Genomic DNA, 22530 nt, shown 5'->3' with positions numbered 1-22530 from the left:
GTCAATTGTGACGTACAGTGAGTGCTCTTATCGGATACAGTAGGACCGCTCCTGAGTATTTCCAAGGCTTCTGTTTTCACAGAAGCAGAGGGTCACTTCTGTCTCCATAGAGCAGCCAGTAGGCTGGAACCACTGACACGCTGGCTCTGAGTGACGTGCTTACTCACAGCGTGCCTGGTGTTCATCTTGAGTGACAAAAGCAAAAACCAGCTCACGGCGTTGAGCCTGCTCTGATTCACAGCAACGCTGTCGACATAGCAGAGCTGCTCCTGTGGTTTTCCCGAGACTGTAAATCTTTGTGGGGCAAAAAGCCTCATCTTCCTCCCTGGGCATTTCAAGCTGCTGAGCTGACGGTTAGAATCGAACCCGTAATCATTTTCAGGGACTGGAAAAATGAGAGCCCTTTCCTAATTGAAGACTCTTCTAAAGCTACACTAGCCTACGTCAGCATACACACATCTTTGGAGCATGGTTTTCTCCCACGTTTAGTAAGCTCCCCAACCCCCTAACTACTACACACATTTCCTTCATTGAAATTACATTAACAAGTCCATTTTATATTACTGAGGCTGTTTCACATTTCGAGGTTATTGTGATAACTGCAGTAACTATATTGCAATTAATCTTATCAACACACCAGGACTTAATAAATATGAACCAAGTGTTAACACGTTTCCAGTAAGAAGTGGGACTACAACCTTTTCTAAGTCTTGACAGTGATTTCTTACCTTACTTGGCAGGCTTCTCTTCTGCAAACAGCATTTAAAGTTTTATCACATTTCTCCACTAATGGCCATTGGTAACACAGCAAACTCGATTACAACAACTGTGAGAGTTGCATAATTCCATGTCAATGTGATAAATAAGTGTAGGGGGGGATTCTAGCCTAACAATCAGGTCACAGCCTGATGATGCCTCCTTGTGGGTGGGATCTCCTGATTATTCTGGGAAACCTCTCTCCCTCTGTCTTCGTATTCCTGTGAACCAGCCATGTGGAGCCAAGCTGAGACCTGTGTGAGCCATGAGGTGGAGACCTGGGCCAAGAGCCACACTTGAGAGAGATAGAGGAGCCACATGGAGACCCACACCTGTGCTGAGCTGCTTCCACCGGCACTGGATCCACAAGATTTTTCACCCAACTGGTGTGTGATATTCCTGCATTCACCATCATTGTGAGTGGCAACGTGAGTCAGAAGAGGAATTTATGGACTAGTTTCAGACATTCTGGCTAATATCGGACTTATGGACTTGATCTGGACTGGGCTGGGATGTCTGCTCAATATACAATTTCTCTTTGATATAAAGCTCTCTCTTACATACATATGAGTGTCTCTGGATTTGTTTCTGTAGTCAGCCCAGACTAGCACAACGACTACCATGGGAAACTTTGCCTTCCTCTTTCCTTATGCCTTTAGAACAACAACAACAACAACAACAACAAAAAAGCAAGCCCACTGCCTTTGGATCTGTTTGGTCTCATAACAAACCCACAGGGCAGAGATCTGGTCTACAGAGTTTCCCAGGCTGTCGATCTTTACCAAAGACAACCTCCATCTTCCTTTCACAAAGAAGCTGGGGAATTCTAACTACCTACTTTGCTTAGCAACCCAGCCTTAACCCATTGTGCCATTGGGGTTCCAGCTTAGTAGAAACACACACACACACACACACACACACACACTGCCTTTGAGTCTATCCTAACTCATTGATCCTATAGGGCAGGGTAGAACTATGGGGGGGGGGGTGTTGTTTCTGAAGCTATACATCTTTATAGCATCAGAAAGCCTCTTTTTTGTGTGGTGGGTTTGAACAACTGACCTTGCCGTTAGCAGCCCAAGTTGTAACCAGTGATGCCACCAGAGCTCCTTGAATCTTAGGAGAGAAGATAGCATCAAATGCAAGTGCTAGCGCTCTAGAGGGCTGAACCTTGAAGTGTCGAGAAAAAGCTGAACAAGAATGACGACTGTTGCCTTAACGGACACTTTTGAGTTTAAGCAACTGAGATGACTTGATTGACTTCTGGGGAGGAGGAAACCGAAAAGAGACGGGTCCTGCTTGATGGTCCTTACCTAGTCACCGTTCTAGTTAAGAGGAAGGAAGAGAAGATTCGGTCTCAAAATTTCCATAGTATTTCCTTTTGCACAGAACACACCTCTAAAATTGGTGCTTTGTGTAAAGTCCCTTCCACCCCAACTTTGGATACTTTCCAACTCTATACCAACCCCCAAACAACCTCATGCCACGGGGTCGGTGCTGACTCACAGGGACTCTAAGTGCCTGGCAAATGTCTTGAGGGAGCTCAATGATCAAATATTGAGACCGAAGAAGTAGCTGGGACACAGGGGAGGTTCCTTGTCCCAAATATGTCTGTGAGAAAAGACTAGAGGCAATGGTTTAAAACCCACTGCCACCAGCTGATTCTGACTCCGGGAAGAAATCCCCTTCAGCTTTCCCAAGGAGCAGACAGCCTCTTCTTTCTTCCTCTGCGCAGCTAGGGGGCTTGAGCTAGCGACCCGGCAGTTGGCAGTCCTACGTTTAATCCACAGTGCCACCAGGACACTAGAAATCTGTTAAATGGCAATCCTGGTTAAGCCATTTGTTACAGTTTAGACTAGTTCCGAAGTAAGTCCGTGAGGTACAGCTACCGGTCTCCCTAATTTTACAGACTAGGAAACAGGTTCAGAAAGCTGTCTTCCCTCGCAGCATACTTCCCAGGATTAAAACCGGGGTTCCTGGCCCTTGCAAACCCACCTCCCTTCACTCCACTCCACTCCAAATGGAATTGGCACCACCCTCTGCTGCAGTCCGTCTAGACCAGCGGTTCTCAAGCCCTGGGTCGCGACCCCCTGGGGGGGTTTGTTGAAGGACCCTTTCATAGGGGTCGCCCGATTCCTAACAGTTGCAAAATGACAGTGATGAAGAAGCAACGAAAATAATGTTCTGGTTGGGGGTCACCACCACATGAACTGTCTGAAGGGGCGCTGCAAGAGGAAGGTAGAAAACCGCTGCCCTAGACCGTCGGTGCCCAGAAGAAAGTGGCGCAGCCTTGATTTGGCATCGGCGCTAATCCCACCGCCTCTGCGCTGGACAGCACTCTCCTTCACCTACACGGAGGCGCGACTTGATCCCAAGACCGGCAAGGGCATGAAAGGGGCGATACCCACCTAGCCCGACCTGCCTTCTGCCGGATTGCAAGCCACACCTGGGGACCCGATTCACACACACCCGTCCCTCTCCCGCCCCCCCCCCCCGCCACCGCACACGCGCCCGCGCCCCGCTCACCCCAGGCTGCGGGCAGCAAGAGCAGCGCCAGCACCGCCGGGAGGGGCCCTCCAGGGCGCGCGCGGAGATGCGGCAGCCTCCTGCTCCGAGACCAGGCTCCCATCGCGCCGTCCTAGGGCCTCTACAAGCCAGACTGCGAACCCCACGAAGGTTGAAGTGAGAGGGAAGCGCAGCTGAGAGAACAGACCAATCGCCAGGCTCTGGGGACAGCAGGGTTCCGGGATGCATTTCATCACTGTTTCCTCTTAAAGGGCTGATGGTGAGGTCTTGTTGACCCTTGCGTTCCCTTGTTTCTCCAGAATCCTGCTCCCACCTTAGGGACCAGAGGCAGGCGACCCAATAAGCAAGTTAAGAAGGGGCTGACTTACTGGCACAGACTAATAAGTCAGCTTCGGTTGGCCCTCTGACTGCATCCCTGGGGGACCATAACTTGAAAAAGAGGCTTTTATTCTGTAGGACGATGCTGTGGGGCTGGGAGATGCCAGGCATACCTACAAGCAGACTCTGGGATGGGAGGCAAAAGCGAGAAATTGTTCACTCCTGGGGAGTAGGTGGTGGCATAGGGCTTAGGCATTGGCCTGTTAACCTCTAGGTCAGCAGTTCTAAGCCACCAGCTGCACAATTGCGACACGTTCAGAAACTTACGGCGGCAGTTCTACCCTGTCTGGAAGGGTCACTGTGAGTCGGCATGCACTCGATGGCATGCTTGTTTGCTTGTTTGTTTTGTGATGCTGTGAGGAGCTGTGGTCACAGTTCACCATGATCAGCAGCTCCCAGGGGGAAAGATGAGGGTTCTGTTCCTGTAAAGAGTTACCGTCTCTGGAACACACAGGGGCAATTCTAGCCTCCTCTACAGGGTCACTATGGGGTGGTGCTGGGTGGGGGGGTAATCTACTCAATGGCTGTGAGTTTGGGTTTGGTTTGGCAGAGTAGTGAATTTTAGGGACACCGAGGCATGTATGAATTGGATGACTTCAGCCTAAATTGAAAACTATGATTTTCATCCTTAGGTTTCTAAAGAAAACATTCAGCCTTTTGGTCAAAAGCTTCACTGCTGACACAACAGAAAAGAGGAAGGTCCAATCGCTAATCTGGGGTGACGGCAAGGAATGTACAACTAACCCCAGTAGCACCTTGGTGAGCAGGGGCACAGGTGACAGAACTGAAAGTCTGGTTGCAACCAACTTTGTGCCCCAGAGAGGTAAACATAAAATTTGGTCTCCCCACATCTCACTCTCTAGGCATTCCCACCAATGATCCTTTGTCAATCTGCAACGAAGGTAAAGAGGGAGGTGTGGGGATAAGGAAACAGCCTGACATTGCGTCGGAAAATTAGCCCCTGATGAGATGCTTTATCAAACAACTCTCAAAATAGAACAGCCTCACAATGCACCTGGCGAGCTTACGTTCAGGCATAGAGTTGAACTAAATAACTTTTGTCACACGTGCTGAGCTTCCTCATAAAAAACCTATCCTGTCCTCCTACACGTGGGTGCATTGCGCACCTTGCCATTTCGAAATGGGGAAATTACATCAATAATTTTAAATTTTTAGTTTCCAGAAAAGTGTCAGGTTTTCACTAAGACATCGCAGAGTAGTTTGGGTGCATGGCTTACAGGGTACTCCGCTGACACTAGTGGCGACCCACACAGGGGCAAAATCTGCCTATGTTTGGCTCCTTGGTGTCTTCTGTGCGTAGAGACAAAGGGGTGGATTATATGGTGGCATTTCTACACACCCAGCATAACATTTCTCTTTCAAGAATCTGAGTGGATAGGTCGGCTCATGAAATGCCTGTTGTTCGTGGGGAAGCAGTTTGCAGGCAAGGTGTACAGGCCTATAGGAAGAATGAGTTTCTTTACGTCAGATTGAGATGGGCTATTGTTTTACTGTTGTTCTTACTTTGAACCCTGTACTCCTCTAGCTTTGGGGAGATGGGGGTGAGGGAATGTAAGCATTGTATTGGGCCCTCCTCATCTCTATGTGCGCTCTGCTCCTATGGAAATCTGCCTCTCCATTCTGGGTCAGTAGAAGGCAAGAGCCCTCCTTTGCAGGGGTGGGCTGGGAACAGCGCCCCCTGGTGACACTGTGAAATGTTTGAAACAGAATTTCTTGAGCAAGAGTGAAAGACTTCTTAGACAACAGGCAGTGTAAGATACGGAATACTACTACTACTCTACTAATAGTAATAACAATAAATTATTGATCAAGGATTCACGAGGGTGGGAGAGTGGGGGATAGAGGGGTAAAAAGAGGAGCTTATATCAAAGACTCAAGTAGAAAGAAAATGCTTTGGAAATGATGATGTACACAATATGCTTGATACGATTGATGCATGAAATGTTATAAAAGTGGCAAGAGCCCACAAGAAAATGATTTAAAAATAAATAATCAAAAATCCATATATTAAAGAGTAAAAAAAAAATTGCTTAGCAGAACTGAGGCAGGCTGTAAAGTGTTTTCAGAACCAATTCCAAGTAGGAACAATGAATGGGATCAAACTGGGGCCACGAGCCTCAAAGCAGGAGCTTCAGCTGATCCTGGGGCTGAGATAGGGTCACACAAACATCGCGTTTGAAGTGACTGTTCGTGGACGCGAGACTGGGAAGCTGTCAGGGTACTAACCGACCCCCTACGCTGCTGGCTGGCCCTTTATTAAGAGCGTCCAGCGTGGGAAGGACCTCCGCCTCCTCGATCCCTGCAGTCCCTGCTCTCGTTAGAGGGGCGCCGCCGCCTAGCACTGGCCATGGACCATACCTGTTCCCACGGAAGTTCACAGCAAAGCAGCTGGAGAAACTGGCCAAGAAGGCGGAGGAAGAGTCCCAAACCGAGCAGGCCAACGTGAAGGAGGCCCTGCAGGCGAAAACTGCAGAGTGCGCATGCGTGTACGCTGAGACCACTTTCCGCGAGAATGAGGGGTGACCTGCCTGCGCATGGCCTCTCGAGTGGACGCTGTGGCTTCCAAGGTCCAGACAGCCATGACCATGAAGGAGGGGACTAAGAATATGGCCCGGGTCACCAAGACCCTGGACAAGTCGCTGAGCGCCATGGACCTGCTGAAGGTTTCTACAGTGATGGCCAAGTTTGAGCAGCAAGTTCAGGACCTGCACACATCTGTGATGGAGGACCCCTGAGCTGGGCCACCGCGCTGACCACCGCAGGAGCAGGTAGACATCCTCATCGTGCAATTCGTGGAGAATAGTCTGGATTTCCTTGACCTTCTCAGCAGGCTAGCTGCCCGCAGGCACCTCTACTGGAGGCGAGAGCTCTGTGCGCAGCCAGCAGGACCAAGAGTTCAGAAGCCGCTGTGGATGGCTTCCCGTCCTGGACAGCCTGGGAGGGCGAGCAAGGAGGCGCCCTACCTGCGTCTTCCTTTCTGCTCTCCATAGCCACCTCGGCTCCTCACACTGGCCTGGCCCCTTGGTTGGGCACTGTCCCGTAGTCTGGTGGCGGGTCTACGCTTCCATGGGCGGTTAACTGTGACTTGGAATGACCACAGTCCTTTAAGGTGGTGCCGTGACCACCTGACCACAGGTGCAAGCATGCTGCCACTGGTCAGCACTGTCCGGGCTGCCCTGTCCACCAGGAGGCCTGCTAGAGTGTCAGCCCGGCTCCCTCCTTGGCGGTACCCCAGGGCCACCACACACCCTCTTGGTGGCCTTCACAGTCCTGGCCTGACTCCCCTCATTTCAGGGAGAGAGTCGGGGGTCAGGTGAGGTGCCAGGGTGCCCCGCCCATGGCCAGAGCCACCTGGACAGCAGTCGGTGTGCACTGAACCTCCTTGGGTGGGCCACCCCTTGGCCAGGGCATCAGGGCTGCCCACCCCCTGACCATGCTGGTTGTGCATGCTGTGTGAGGCCCTCATCCCCTGTCCCCGTGTCTGGGTACCACTCCTGATTTCCCCATAGGATCACCCTCTCCCATCTCTTTAAGTAAAAGGGTGCCTACTCCTAGCTCCTAAAAAAAAAAAAAAAGAGAGAGAAAGTGAGAGAGAGAGCTTCCAACATGTGATTTTCATTCCCAGCTGATTCAGATTACAAACAAGGTGGCCTTGTGTATGACCAAACAAAGCATCTCCTTGATGCTGTGCCATCTTCATGACCATTGACATATTGAGCTCATTATTACAGTACTTCCTCCAGCTCATGGCAGGCTTCCCTCATGTCGCTCAGCCTCTACTTTACCACCAGAGACATGTCCAAAGTAGGCCAGACATAGTCTCACCATCTGTGTTTCTAAGGAGCATTCGGGTTATACTTATTTTTCTTTTTTAAGATTGATTTTTTAAAATAAATAATTTTATTGGGGGCTATTACAGCTCTTATCACAGTTCATACATCCAACCATTGTGTCAAGCACATTTGTGCATATGTTGCCATCACCATTGAGGTAGTTAGTTTATTGTGCTAATCTGGCCAATAAACACATGTGGGATTAATTGAAGGGCAGAGGGATAAATGGCTCGATGAGCTTCCCCTTTCTAGTTCTCGGGTCACTTGCTTTCTGATGGTCGGACCAGGGTGCAGCTGCCTTAGCCAGTTCCCTGCTTCAGCTGTCAAGGCTCACTTCCTGCAAGACATCCCTGAGGAGAAGCTACATGGACCTACCCCAATGCAGCCCTAGGTGCTGGAGCAGCCGTGTGGAGACCCCTGCCAGCGCTGAGATGTTTATACATTTACTGACTCGGCTTTCCTCCTGCAGGCAGCATCATTGCATTTGTTTTGTGAGATGGAGAAGAACTCTGTGGATTGGTGTTGGACATGTGGGTTAATGGATTAATGTTTGACTTGTGGGTTTGGGCAGCATTGGGTTGGGATGTTTTCTTGATGCGCACTTAACCTTTACATAAAGCTCTCGTTTATACATTCGTTTCTGGGGATTTGTTTCTCTAAAGTATCCAGACTAACACAATCATTTTAAAAACATTTTCTTTCTCCTTGAGTCCTTGGTATCAACTCATTTTTACTCCCTCCCTCATGAACCCTTGATAATTTACTAATTTTTTTTTCATGTCTCACACCAACCGCTGTCTCCCCTCACCCACTTTTCTATTGTTTGCCCCCCTAGGATGGGGTTATATGTTGATCATTGTGATTGGTTCCCCCTTCCCCCCCCCCACCTTCCCCCTAATCTCCTGGCACTACTCTCAATATTGGCCCTGAGGGGTCATCTGTCCTGGATTCCCTGTGTTGCCAGCTCTTATCTGTACCCATGTACATGCTCTGGTCTACTGTACATCCTCTGATTTGTAAGGTAGAATTGGGGTCATGATAGTGGGGGGAGGAAGCACTAAAGAACTAGAGAAAATTTGTGTTTTTTTGGTGCTATACTGCACCCTGACTGGCTCGTCTCTTCCTTGTGACCCTTTTCTAAGGGGTGTCCAGTTGTCTACAGATGGACTTTGGGTCTCCACTCCACCCTCCCCCTCATTCACAATGATATGATTTTTTGATCTGGGTCTTTGATGCCTGTTATCTGATCCCAGGATCACAGAGGCTGGTGTGCTTCATCCATGTGGGCTTTGTAGCTTCTCAGTTAGATGGCTGCTTGTTTACCTTCAAGCCTTTAAGACCCCAACTGTGATATCTTTTGATAGGCAAGCATCAACAGCTTTCTTCACCACATTTGCTTATGCATCCATTTTGTTAAGGCTTATTTTTAAATTGTCCTGGCAGCTAATGGTATTCAATGTTCTTCTCTCTTTCATTATTCAGCTTTCATATGTATATGAGGAGATTTTAAAAAAATGGCTCTGAGCAGGTAGACTTTAGTCCTCAACCTGCCACCTTTGCTTTTCAGACCTTTAAAGAGATCTTTTGAAGCATATTCTGCCTGTGTGATACACTTTTAGATTTCTTGGCTGCTGCTTCCACGGACATTGATGGTTAATGCAAGTGAAATAGAATTGCCCACAACTTCAATTGTTTTCTTACTTATCATGATGCTCTGGATCAGTTGCAATATGATAATTTTTGCATCTTCCCATTCAGGTGTAATCTATACAGAATTTTGTGTGGACTATAAACAGCAGTACTTGGCCTTCATCAGTGAGCGCTTCAAGTAGGTGTCAATTTTACTAAATCAAGTTTTGCCGCCTGCAGCAAAGCCTGTGTTCTAGTTTGACAATATTTCTCCATTTTTATTATAGTTTATATTTCTTTTGCCTCCACCTCAAGCATTTACTGAAAAAAATAAACAAAACAAAACAGATTTCGTGATAGTAATGGATAAATCTAGAATGTTTCTTAATGGATGATTTATATTTACATTCCTGGAGAAGCCAGCCTTGTGTTATAATGCAGAACCAATGGTTGTGACATGCGCTCCCATCTTTTGGCTTTTCTCCGGGTTTTATGGCGCCCTCTAGCTGTGGGATTCTTATATAAAGTGATAGAGGATGAAGAACAAATAATAACTGAGGATAACTTCCTTCTCAGACAGGCAGTTAGTGGTATAGAGAAGGTCACTTAAGACATGAAAGGTCACGGGGAGGAGAAGAGTCAGTCAGGGTGCAGTGTAGCAAATGATGAAACATACAACCTTCCTCTAGTTCTTGAACTTCCTCCTCCCACTCTCATGATCCCAATTCTACCTTACAAATATGGCTGGACCAGAGGATGTACACTGGTACAGATAGGAACTGGAAGCCCAGGAAATCCAGGACAGATGATCCCTTCAGGACCAGTGGTAAGAATGGTGATACTGAGAAGTGGGGTGGAAAGGGGGAACAGATTACAAGGATCTACATATAACCTCCTTCCTGGGGGACAGACAGCAGAGAAGTGGGTGAAGGGAGACATCGGATGGTATAAAATATGACAAAACAATTTATAAATTATCAAGGGTTTGTGGGGGAGCGGGGAGTGGTCAGGGAGGGGAAAATGAGCTGATATCAAGGGCTCAAGTAGAAAGCAAATATTTTGAGAATGATGAGGGAAACAAATGTACAAAAGTGCTTGACACAATGGATGTATGTGTGGATTGTGATAAGAGCTGTACAAGTCCCCAATAAAATGATTTAATTATTAAAAATAAAAAAATAAATGCTTAGAGCAGAAAAAAAGAAAGAAATGAAAATGTCTTAGACAATAGTGTAAACCAAACCAGTGTCAAGATTGGAGGAAGATTTATTCACAACCAGTGACCTGCAGATGGCAAAACCTGCGTGCAATCCCCCTTCTCAAGGTCCCATGTGTTTCAGGTAGACTCTGGTTCCCAACACTGGCACTATTGACACTTGGGGTCACATAATTCTTTGACGTGAGTAGCTATCCTGTGCACGGTCGAACATTTATCTGCGTTCTTGGTCTCTAAGCACTAGAAGCCAATAACACTCCCTCCCAACCCCAAATGTCTGCAGACATTGCCAACCACTATCTCCAAACCCCTGGCCCTGGAGTTGATTCTGACTCATGGCAATGTGTTAGGACTGAGTAGAACTGCCCAGTAGGGTTTCCAAGGTTTGATAAGTTTATGGAAGCACAGTGCCCTCTGCCTCTCGATGAGCTGATAGGTTCGAACCACAGACCTTTTGATTTGCATCTGACTACTTTAACCACTGCATCACCAGGGCTCTTCCATGTCCCTTTGAAGGCACCACTTCCTCACGGGAGGACAAGTGAGGAAGATGAAGCTAACCACGCGTTCCAAGGCTGGACAGGTCACTCAGTCATCACCATCTGCTCCTCTGGTTCCAGTGATGGGCTCAGTCAGGGCCCCGAGACCCCGCTGCATCAATGAGAGCTAGTGAAAGGACTCTGGAAGGAGTGATTGGGTTCTGTGCGCTTGGGTGCTAAGCTGAGGGGATGTACCTTTGGCATTGTCAGGAAAGATTTTCTCACTGTTTAGAGCATGCCTGCCAGAGAATGACGTCATCACGGGCAGGCCAAATAAGGAGACAGGAAAAGAACCCACCAAAATTCCCGGGTACGTGATTTGAACATTCAGTCCTGGTCGGCTTAAAGTCAGCAGCTTGCTTTGGTGTTAGTGTTACTACAGTAACATCCCTTGAAGGCCTCAGTCAGCTGTGATGGTTTTCTACCACTTGAGGGTAAATGGGTCTTGGCTTGAGCAACTTTGTAGGCAGGAGCTGGTGATGGGAGAGGGTCGAGTGATGCAGCCTTGAAGATGCAGAGGTGATGGAAAGAGACCTTTACGGTCAGCATAGGATGGTAGGTAGGAATGGCGATAAGAGTGAGTATAGATAGAAGTGGAAGGATAAGAGAGGGTGGGGAAATCTCAACTTCTCAATTTCTCTGAGTTCCTCATTGAAAAGGAGTCCTGGGAAACAGGGGGCTTACGCACCAAAGGTCAGTGGTTTAACCTATCAGGCACAAGATTTGTTGACTTGCTTCTGCAAAGATGTTGTTGTTGCTAGGTGCCTTCGAGTCGGTTCCAACCCATAGCAACCCTGTGCGCAACGGAACGAAACACGATGTGGCTCTGCGCCATCCTCACAGCGTTCCTGAGCCCATTGCTGCGGCCACTGTATCAGTCCTTCCCTTGAGGGCCTTCTTTTTTTGTGCCCCTCCACTTTGCCAAGCATCTTTCCCTTCTCCAGAGACTGGTCTCTCCTGACAACAAGCCCAAAGTATATAAGACGAAGTCTTGCAAACATGTACTTAAACAAAAAACAAACTCACTGCCATGAAGTCAATTCTGACTCAAAGTGACCTTATAGCAGAAGGTAGAACTAACTTCCCCTGTTGGTTTCTGACACTGTAATTCTTTATGGAAGTAGAAAGCCTCATCTTTCTCCAGAGGAGCCGCTGGTGGTTTCACACTGCTGACCTTAAGGACAGCAGCCCATCATGGACTTACGACACCAGCAGGGCTCAGCCCTGGGAAACCTGTGGGACAGTTCTGCTATGTCCTGCAAAGATGCATCACGTCAGAATGGACACGAGGGCAGTCCGGTGTTTATGGTGTTGTCCTCATTTGAACTAAATGAGGAAGAAAGGGAATCAGCATAAATATTCTAGAAGGTACAGAGTAGCCCGTCAGTCAGATTTTATTTTCTCAATAAGGTAAAGTACTTGAATAAGGAAAATCCTTCCCCTTCAGGATTCTGTACTCTTCAATCAGTACTGCCGAACGCAGTGTGCGTGTCTTCAATGGACCAAATTGTGTGCATTTTCACTGTTCTTCGAGCTTGGGGGACAAGGGGGAGTCTGAAGGGGAAGGATCAAGGAGTAGGGTGGGTGGAATGAGATTTCCCAGGTGCAATCCTCATAGGCCGATCTTGCTACCATAGGAGTTCCCTTCACGTGTGCATTGTTGTGATGAAGGAAAAAATATCCTCTCCTTCCTGGCCTTTTCCCCTCACCAATACTGTTTTCAACTTTCTGGAAAAAGCACTTCCTCCTAATTAGGGTCCCTTCTTCCCCATTATCCTGTGTATTTTGAGAAAATCTATCAAGATCACCCCTCTGGAATAATAATATGAAAAAAATCATCATTACCTTCTGAGCTGACCTGCCTTGAGTTTAACTGTGGCAGCAGATCCCTCGGCAGTCACCGTGTGGACGGGGTCTTGTGTGTTGCAGAAGGCACCCTAATGAGACTGAGACAAGTGTATTACTGAGAGAGCTTGGCTGCAGCCACCCACTGATGGCAGACATGCTTTAAAAGACTTCATTTGGAATAAATTCGGACACAAATATAGTACCAATATATATATTTACACTTCTTCTGGTAAAAGAGAAATTCTGAGAATGAGAGACTTGAAGCTGTGGGGTTGAGAATTCAGTTGAGCTGACAGAGCCTCCTATTGTAGACTCTATGCTAAATTTTAATCCGCAAAAGCCCTTTTATTATGTATGTTATTCGAGAGTTCATTCATTAAAAACAACAACAATACTGCAAGGCAAGTGTTTTTATTAAGGCTAAAATTTATATATCGATATATATTTAAATGGTATTTTACAAGCAAGTAGAACTTATGACAAAACTCCCCAAACATCTAAATCTTGAATTATACTCCCCAAAACTGTTGAATTAAAAGTTGCACCCCATAATTTCCAGAAAGAATGTGTGCAAATATTGAGTGCTTACAGAAAGGCAAAGTACATATTGTGAGAAACTCTCCCACTGAGTGGGGATATAAGTGGAATGCTCAGACATTTCAGAGAAGTAAGGTAGAGTTAAAGTGAAAGGAGACTTCCCAACATACATATGCCCATTATAATCACAGAAAATGCTTCATATTTTGTTTAAATAATTGAAGCCATATTCTATCCCATCGTCTATGGTAGCAGTGTGGTGCTATCAAAGAGATGATTGGGAAGCCCTGCTTCGCGTCCCTCAGTAGATGGCGTCTCCATCTGAACTGTGCAGTCGGCGTCGGGTGCGGCACAGAACACGCTGCCGAAAGCCCTTGAAGATGAAGTGGTAATGAACGTGGGCCTCCTCTTTTTCACCAACAAACATTCCTTTTTCGGATTGAGAGTAAGTGCAAATAAGAAATCCTAGCTTATAAGACCATTTCGTTGCTGTTGAAACCATGCAAGTAGATTTGCTGACATTAGTGGTTTCTTTCCAAACAACGTTCACTTGGATTCCAAGCAGCAAGGCCTCCTGAAATAAACAATTTCTGTTTAGGGCACAGCATGAATAGCAAACAAACAAAAAACAACCAAAGTGTTTATCATTCTCTCTATAGGTAAACAACTACTATAACCAATTATACTGTAACTACGATAATCCAAAGCCCACTGGAAGGTGCCATACCACTAAGATATCTTTGTTCAGACAACATGATATTGAGCAGATAATAACACTTTTTAGCTTGATATATAAGAATTCAAATACACAAGGGAGAAAAAGGATCAAGTAGTTCATTCTTGCTTAGTCACTTATTCATTCAACAAATATTTACGCCACAACTTCTTTACTTTGGATGCCCCCCCCCCCACTTGTTTGAATGTAAAGAACTCCCTGGCATGGCTCCCTTGCCCCTCATCTTCCTTCTATCTATGACTCATCGTCAGTAGCTCGTCTTTCGAGCCTCTACTCTCTATTCTTATACTACAATATGTTTTCCCAAGGTCAGCTGTTTGGAGCCCTGGATCGCATTCCTTTGGAAGTAGCCAGTCATTGTTCCAGGGGTTCTGCCTTCTCTTTCCTCCATCATTTCCCTGCCTTCAACTAGAGCATCCACTTCAACGTAAAGGTTTAGCAGCATAACTATTATTTTGCCATCCTTGACTTTACTTCCCCCACCCTTGACTTTACTTCTTTATCTTGCTATCACTCTACTTATCTGCTCCTCTCTATAGAAAAACTCTTTGAAAGAAATTGTCTACATTTAATTTTTTTCAATTTCCTTCATTCATTTTTTCTCTTAAGCCCACTCCTATCAGGACTTTGCCTCCTTCTTCTGTACCAAAACTGCTCTTGTGAGTTCACCAATAAATGCTATGCCACTAAACTCGATGGTTTTTAGTACTCATCATTCTTAACTTACCAGTGGTGTTTCACTTCTCATATCCTCCTCCTTAAAACTCTTCGACTGATTCTAGGACACCACACTTTGGGGATTTTCTTCCAGAGGCTGCTCTTGTGTTCCTTTGCTAATTGCTTCTCTTTGATTCTTAGGGTTGGAAGGTTCAAGGCACAGGACTTGAACCTTTCATTTTTACCTGCTTACATTCACCCCCTTGGTGATCTTATTCACTGTCATCTATACTGACAGCAGCATGGAACACTTTCCTGAAATACAGATTTGTGTACCCAGGGTCCTGCTTGGCATATATGTAGATCACAAGGATGCCTACAAGTGCCTGCAATGTAGAGCTCCTCATTGTTCTTCCTAACCATGAGCTTCAGTTTTCAGTAATCATAATAAGTGAAAATTCCGTACTTCTAATTGCTGAGGGGGGGAAAATGTCAACCTTGAAGTTACCATCGACTCTCATTCTCTTATATCCCAATAGAAACTGTCAGTGCTTCTTATCTTCCCAATTTTAAAAAGTATGAAGAACTGGTTCCGTTCCAACCTCCACTTCTACCAGACCAATCACAGTCACAGTTTCTACCTGCGTGACTGCAGGAGCCTCCTTACCAATCCCTCATCTTCCACCCTTGACCTCTGACAGTCTGTTCTCAACACAGCAGTTAATTGTGCTATGAACCGAGCTCATAACAATGACCTACCATATGATTCTCCCCCTCTTTTCTGATCTCATCTCTACTACTTTTCTTCTTGGGCAGTGTACTCCAGACAAGACGGGACTCTGGCCTGTGCTTCTGACCCATAAATCACATAACCGCAGGGTCTTTAACTTTCAACTCTCTCTTGCCAGGAATGCTCTTCCCACACATGCCCACACACCAGCTTCCTTACTTCCCTCCAGCCTTTGCTTAAATGCCATTCACTTAGTGAGGGTTTTGCTTGCCGTCACCCTGATCGCTCCAGACCCCCTGCCTGCTTTATTTCTCTTCACTGTAATTACCACCTCCTATCATCTATACTTCATACTAATTTTATTCTTATCAGCATTCCTATTTATTTAAATATTTGTTGAATGGATGACTGGATGCAAAACTAGAACGTGAATTGGCAGTACGAAGGTAGACCACGTCATACTTCCTGTACAGGAATGCCGAAGACTGGGGAAGTAGTCAGAGCCACAGATACTTATAACTTTGCTTACTAATAAGTAGAAACAAAGACATTGACATATGCATTAATAATAATATTTCCATTGCATTAGATACCAGTTTGTCTTCTGATTAGCTGGCTGGGTTATATGGATCCACAGAGTGTACTTTCCGTGTTTCTAAGTGAAGGGCCCCATCTTTAGGTATGGTATTTGTATAATAACTGCTAAATGAAAGAAGAGAGAAAAAACACACGATGTTTACTCATTGAACAGGATTACTTTACAGCTGGTGTGACTACTGTAAAGACATACCTTTATTGTGATTCTAAAATCATTTTTGCTATAATTAGTGAAAGTTAATGAACCACAATTATCTTACCAAATCACAAGATAAAATACTACAAAAGCACCGGCTGGGGAAGAAATGTTATAGCTAAGGACACTTAGGACATGTGATTTACTATCAATAGATTAAATTGTGAAAAATGGGAGGGTCAGGCCAAGAGGCTCGGTACTAGGCTTCCAGTTCTTGCATGCACACATTTATTCCAGACAAAGTGTCTGATCAGTGGGTGCTGAGACAGGTGCTCACTTGACTTTATATTGTTAGGGCGCCTTCAGCAACAGCAAACACATCTAATCCTGACAGTAACTTCCAGGGAGATATGCAGAGGCAGTTAAATTCACGACAGGGGGTCAGCTCAGACAGAGGTTATGGTTACTTTGGGGGGGGGCTTCAAAGGGTTAATCCTGATATGTTTTCTGGAAGGCATAGAATGATCATGGGAGATTATGAAGAAGTTTTAAGAAAACAGAAGAGTGCAGTGGTAAGGAAAAGCTCAGGGAATTTGCACCATGGATTTTTTCCCTTCTCATCTTAATAGTGCACCCTATGCAATCTGCCAGGGTTGTAAGACTGTCCTACAAGACTTGCATTGGGAATCCTTATGCCATCCACTCACAGCTCTGGTCTTACCCCTCTAGACTTCTTTTTGTTCCCCAAATGCCAAGGACATTTTAAAAGAACACAAGTTGAGCCCCTGGAGGATGCCCAAACTGCTGATTTGATGTAGTGTAAGTGGAAGAGGACAGAATTTTGGGGGATGGGGGTGGTGATGGGGGAAAAGGAGTTAGAGATATGAAATCCTGCTGTCAGAAGTTTATAGACCTATATGGAAGATTGGTTGAGAAGCAATAACTTCACATTTTTATATTTTTGTTCAATAAAGGTTTGTATAATTTGTGGCCATAGTTCTTACTTACTCTTGTACATTGAGAATATTGTAATATGGTTGCTTTGGGTGTTCATCTGAGTTTGGGTTTGTTACTATATTTCAGATGGCTAGAAAAGAATTGCATAGTCTTTTCTTGCAGTGTCTGGGTGGCTTTCAAAAATATTTCATTTTAGAACTAGACACCTATTTTAAAATCACTTATTACGTATCTTATTTATAAAGTGTACTGAAGGCAACTCTGTAGCATCAATTTTGGAGAAAATTGAACTATATTAGAAAATGTGAATCAGACAAGTGAGCAATGCTTAGGAATTCACCTGAACATCTATATGCGGCCCTATCAATCAAATTCACCTGAACATCTATGCGTGGCCCTATCAATCGAATTCACCTGAATATCTATGTGTGACCCTATCAATCAAATTCACCTGAATATCTATGCGTGGCCCTATCAATCGAGGCACTCACATGAAGTACGGCAAGATCATATTAATACAGTTAATCATCATAACAAGACATTACAAGTTATTTGAGCTTGCCAGCATTCCCAAAGTTTGTGAATCTTCCCATCCAGGCAATGCTCTGATAGCAAGCTTAGTAGCTTGAAGGAAAGATATGGAGACCACCTTTCCTATTTATTTAAATTTCTAATTACTATTGGTTAGCATTATCCTCTAACTTCCTGTGAGGAAAGCCATGAAAATGACATCTCTTTTTAGGGTCCTTTCCTCCCTTGAACTTTGCGCAACAGCTCTCTCCTACAGTTCAGCTGCCTCTGTTTCCCCTGCTGCCTTTTCAATACCAGTATCCCTTTGAGACCTGTGCTCACCTTACAGCCTGATGCCTTGGCTTCAATTATGACTTAAGTGGTACCTAGTTTGAGTCCCGAGTCCTCCTCTCAGTCTTATAGTATAGATGCTGCAGGATGATAGGTTAGAAATGAACTCTTAATACCTTCCCCAGTTGGTGCTCCTCTCCTCTTTTAGTCATCCATTGGGCCCACCCGGTCACCTCCACATCAATCAATCTATTGGACTCCTTCTCCCCATATCCAGCAAGTCACTCAGTCTGGAAAACCTTGTCTTCTTCACATCAAAGATCGCTCTTCTACCTTCCAGTATTGACACCACTGCTGCTTGGCTTGAGATTCCAATTCTACTCCTGGTCTTTATTTTGTGTTTTAAATTAGTTAATATAATTTTAGTTGTCACACAGACATGCAATTCACATATCGTACATTTCCATAATTCAGTCACACTCATAAGACTTGTTGCAATCGTCACCATTATCAATTCCAGGACATTCCTTCGTCCTTGTACGCACTATTGCTAGCTCTCCACTTCCTGCCCACCTCCCCTGCCATGCCCCTTTGAACTTATTAACCGAGTTGTGGTGTCTATAGATTTATCTGTCCTGGGTTTCATAGATAGGAAGACATACAGAATCAAAACAAAATACATACAAACAGCCTAACAACAACGACACAACAAAACAGAGAAAAACCTCAATGGAAAACAAAGCAGAAAATGTTACAAACTGGAACCATTATGTATTGGATGAAAAGAGAGATCAAACGACAAATGGTCACAGTTTGACCTAACTGCAGCTACTCAGCAATGTCCTCTGCCTGGTGACAAGGCCTTTATGATTCTAGGTCACAGGGGATTCACCAGAGGCTCAATCCCCTACTTTTACTGTCCTTCAGAGCCTCTGCACATAGGGTGTTTAGAATTGAAGCTTTAATACCATTCCTTCCTCCGGGTTTGGTTTTCATTATTTATAATTCTTGGATCACATAGTGCTTCTTCTATTTGTTTTAAGACCCTAGGAATAATTCTTTCTTGTTGCCAGGCATTATCTGATTTCTTCACCACACATTGCTATAGCACTTATTTCTTCAGTGATCAACTTATGGGGGTATTTCCTAAGAAGTAATTGCTCTTAGATTAGAGCTAAGATTAACTGTGAGCTCAAAATCTACTAATCTATTTGTAGTTTATTATACATGTACCCTGGTGGTATAGAGCTATATCTATGAGCCTTGCTGGGGTAGTGGCTACATGTTGGGCTGCGATCCCCATGGTCAGCAGTTTGAAACCATCAGCAGCTCCATAAGAGAAAGATTGGGCTTTCTACTCCCACAGTGACAGTCTCAGAAACCGACAAGGGGGTCCCTATGAGTCAGCATTGACTCGATGGCAGCGAGTTTGGTTTGAACACACACACACACACACACACACACGTCCCTGGTTCACTTTAAGGACATCATTATTATTTTGTTAAAGGTATTTAACAAAAGACATTAAAAACTATCCCTATGTCCTGCCCCTACTTTTGAAAATGCGAATCTGAGCATATTTCCTTGCTTAGAAAGAAAGCCCACATTTCTTGAGTAAAGTCCTCTGGTCCCACACTCAAGCCATCGTTCTGGCTGGAAGGCCTTTCTGTCCTTGTCTGTTGGGCTCACCTAAAACATCTCCTCCACCATGGGGCTTTAGCTGTTGTTGACTGGTTGTTAGTTTCCATTCACACTGACTATGGCTCTGATACATCTGCATGTGTTTGAAAGTGGGGACAGATACATAGGTAACCACTCTATAGAGCTTGTTTAGTGAATCTCCACCCGCAGTATATTTGCTGGAGAACCATACAGTATAGGATCCTCACAATCCCTTTGGCCTAGACTGTTTTGTTGAGCATGGTATCAACGTGTGAATTTGGTGTTCCTATCTGCTTGATACCAGATCTCTGGATCTCTTTGAGTGCCCAAGGGGCATGCTTCTTGAGACCCATTCCATGGGTGTCTTGTGAATCTTGGGGTGTTTTCTCTGGCCACCACAGTGTTGGTTGTGGAATGGCCCTTCTTCTCATGACCCTTCTTTGCAGAGGCCATAGTGTCAGGGCCAGGATGGCAAAGTCAATATAGAACTTTTCTCTGATGGAAACTCTCAAGATCATGTGATTAATGCTCCTACCAAATGCTACATTATCCACAAAGCAAACATAAGACCTTGACAGTACTTATTTCCTCAACTGCCCCTAAAGTGAAGGGGCAGCTGAGGCGAGGAGAGCCCTCCACGAGCTGCATTGACACGGTGGCTGCAACAAGGGGCTCACGCCTACGAACAGTTGTGAGGATGGTGCAGGACCAGGCAGTGTTTTGGTCTCTTGTGCATAGGGCAGGCAGGGGTTCTCAACCATTGGGGGTGGGATGACCCTTTCACGGGGGTTACCTAAGACCATCCAAAACCACATATTTCTAATAGTCTTAAGAACCGAGACATCGCTCCTCCATCGGTCTCCAGGTGGGTCCACCCACAGGCAGTTACGCCCACATATGAGTACCCGGCGTGAAGATTGTTACCCAAGCTACACCACGCTTCAAGACAAAATTTCATTTATTTGTAATTAGAAATAAATATTCCCAAAAAAGAAATAAATAGTCCACAATATATAATTACATATTTTTGTGATTAATCACTATGCTTTAATTATGTTCAATTTGTAACAATGAAAATATATCCTGCATATCAGATATTTACATAATGATTCATAACAGTAGCAAAATTACAGTTATGAAGTAGCAATGAAAATAATGTTATGGTTGAGGGTTACCACAACATGAGGCAGTGTATTAAAGGGTCGTGGCATTAGGAAGTTGAGAAGCACTGGCATAGGGTCACTATAGCTTGGGACCAGCAGGATGGCAGCTAACAACAATAGACTGTAAAGACCTTGATAACAGACCCGCGTACTACTCAGCTCTGTAACTCTAGCCTAATGTGGTGCTAAATTATTGTGTAAGGGAACAGTGAATGAACTTGGTCATTACCTCTTTCATTTTCGCTTCTATTTTTTAATATCCACTGACCGAATGAGAAAATTCATATACATTCATGGTAAATAGAGAGATGTAGGTAAGTATCCATAACAAGTTGTTAACAACTCAGTGGGCTTTGAGTGTCCAGAGGAAGAGGCAATCCACTTTCTGTATAAACTATTTGATTTGTTATAATCATGGCTACTTTTGTATCAGAAAAAAAAGATCAATCACTGAAGATTGATTTATAGAACTATGAAAGAGTGGTTCAAAAGAAAAGAAATATAAAGGTGGGTGATAATTTAAAAGACAAATAAAAACAATATATGTGACCAAGAATAGAAATACACATCTCCCTGTGACATAAAAAGAAAAGAAAGCCACCAAAAGCATTCAGCATCATTTTTAGCAACGGAACACATGTCATCTTAATGTTGTTACATTGAAAAATAAAGGCAACACCAACTTATTGTTTTTGAAGAATTCCAGTAAACTTCTGGTCAAGGTCATAACAGGAGGGGAAAACTAAGTAAGTGGAAATGAATAACCCGTGGAAAGGCTATAGTACAATAATATTTTATGTAAACTACAGTTTCTACAGAGAAGACTAGGTAACTCCCTGGAAAACTTTCTGAATTAATAATTGCGTAAAGATAAGCTTTCCCAGATTTAACTCAGAATTAATGATAAGGCATCGACAACAACAGAACAAATGACGATGCACAAGAGCTGCAAGAACAAGATATTTCAAGATTTACGTGGCCCACATGAAACTAAAAACCAAGCCTACTGCCATCAAATCAATTCCAACTCCTAGTGGCCCTATAGGGCACAGTATCACTGTCCCATCAGGTTTCCAAGACTGTACATCTCTATAGAAGTAGATTGCTACATCTTTCTCCTGCAGAGTGGCTGGTGGGTCTGAACGATTGACCTTGAGGTTAACAGACAAGCACTTTTACCACTGTGCCACCAGGGTTCCTGGCCTACATGAAGTGAGTTGTTAAAGTTAAATGGCAGATATAAAACAATACCAGAATCAATCATCCATGATTTTGGAAGGAAATATTTTGAAGATGTTAAGCTAAAAAAACAGTGTTATTGAGTTGATTCTGACTCATAACAATCCTATTGGACAGGGTAAAACTGCCCTTGAGGGTTTCTACTCTTTACAGGAGTAGAAAGCCTCATCTTTCTCCTTCAGAGTGGCTGGTGGTTTTGAACCGCTGACTTTGCAATTAGCAGAGGTTAGTTCTTCCCAGCGAGCTTAAAGTACTACCAATCAAATTCCTAACTTCTTCTTTTTATTTTTTAGATGTAGGGAGTAAATATTCTATAGTCTACTTGCAAAAATGAATAGAAGAAAATTTTAAAATAGTTTAGAGAGGAAGAAAATGAAACGACTCAGAAACACCATTAGAAAGCTGAAACGCACTGCAATTAAGTTGATTTGACCCCTAGAGACCTGATAGGACAGAGCAGATCCCCAACACGCCGCCCCCGTGGGTTTCCGAGCCTGTTCATCCCTGTAGGAGAAGAAAGCCAACCCTGAGGTTGGTAGCCCATGGCTTAGCCCACTCTGCAACCCAAG

General features: G+C 44.7%; 1 protein-coding gene across 1 annotated transcript in view; it reads right to left on the bottom strand.

The window, feature by feature from the left end:
• The window catches only part of LOC142439784 (complement receptor type 1-like), a 248207-nt gene that overhangs the window by 111206 nt on the left and 114471 nt on the right, over positions 1-22530 (bottom strand). The window contains exon 19 of the mRNA XM_075542389.1: positions 16020-16108. Coding sequence (XP_075398504.1) covers positions 16020-16108 — 89 coding nt within the window. The remainder of the gene's footprint in view (positions 1-16019; positions 16109-22530) is intronic.

Source organism: Tenrec ecaudatus, chromosome 1 (genome assembly GCF_050624435.1).
Source record: "Tenrec ecaudatus isolate mTenEca1 chromosome 1, mTenEca1.hap1, whole genome shotgun sequence".
NCBI lineage: Eukaryota > Metazoa > Chordata > Mammalia > Afrosoricida > Tenrecidae > Tenrec > Tenrec ecaudatus.
The sequence above is the reverse complement of the archived record's forward strand: the minus strand, read 5'-3'. Positions and strand labels throughout refer to the sequence as shown.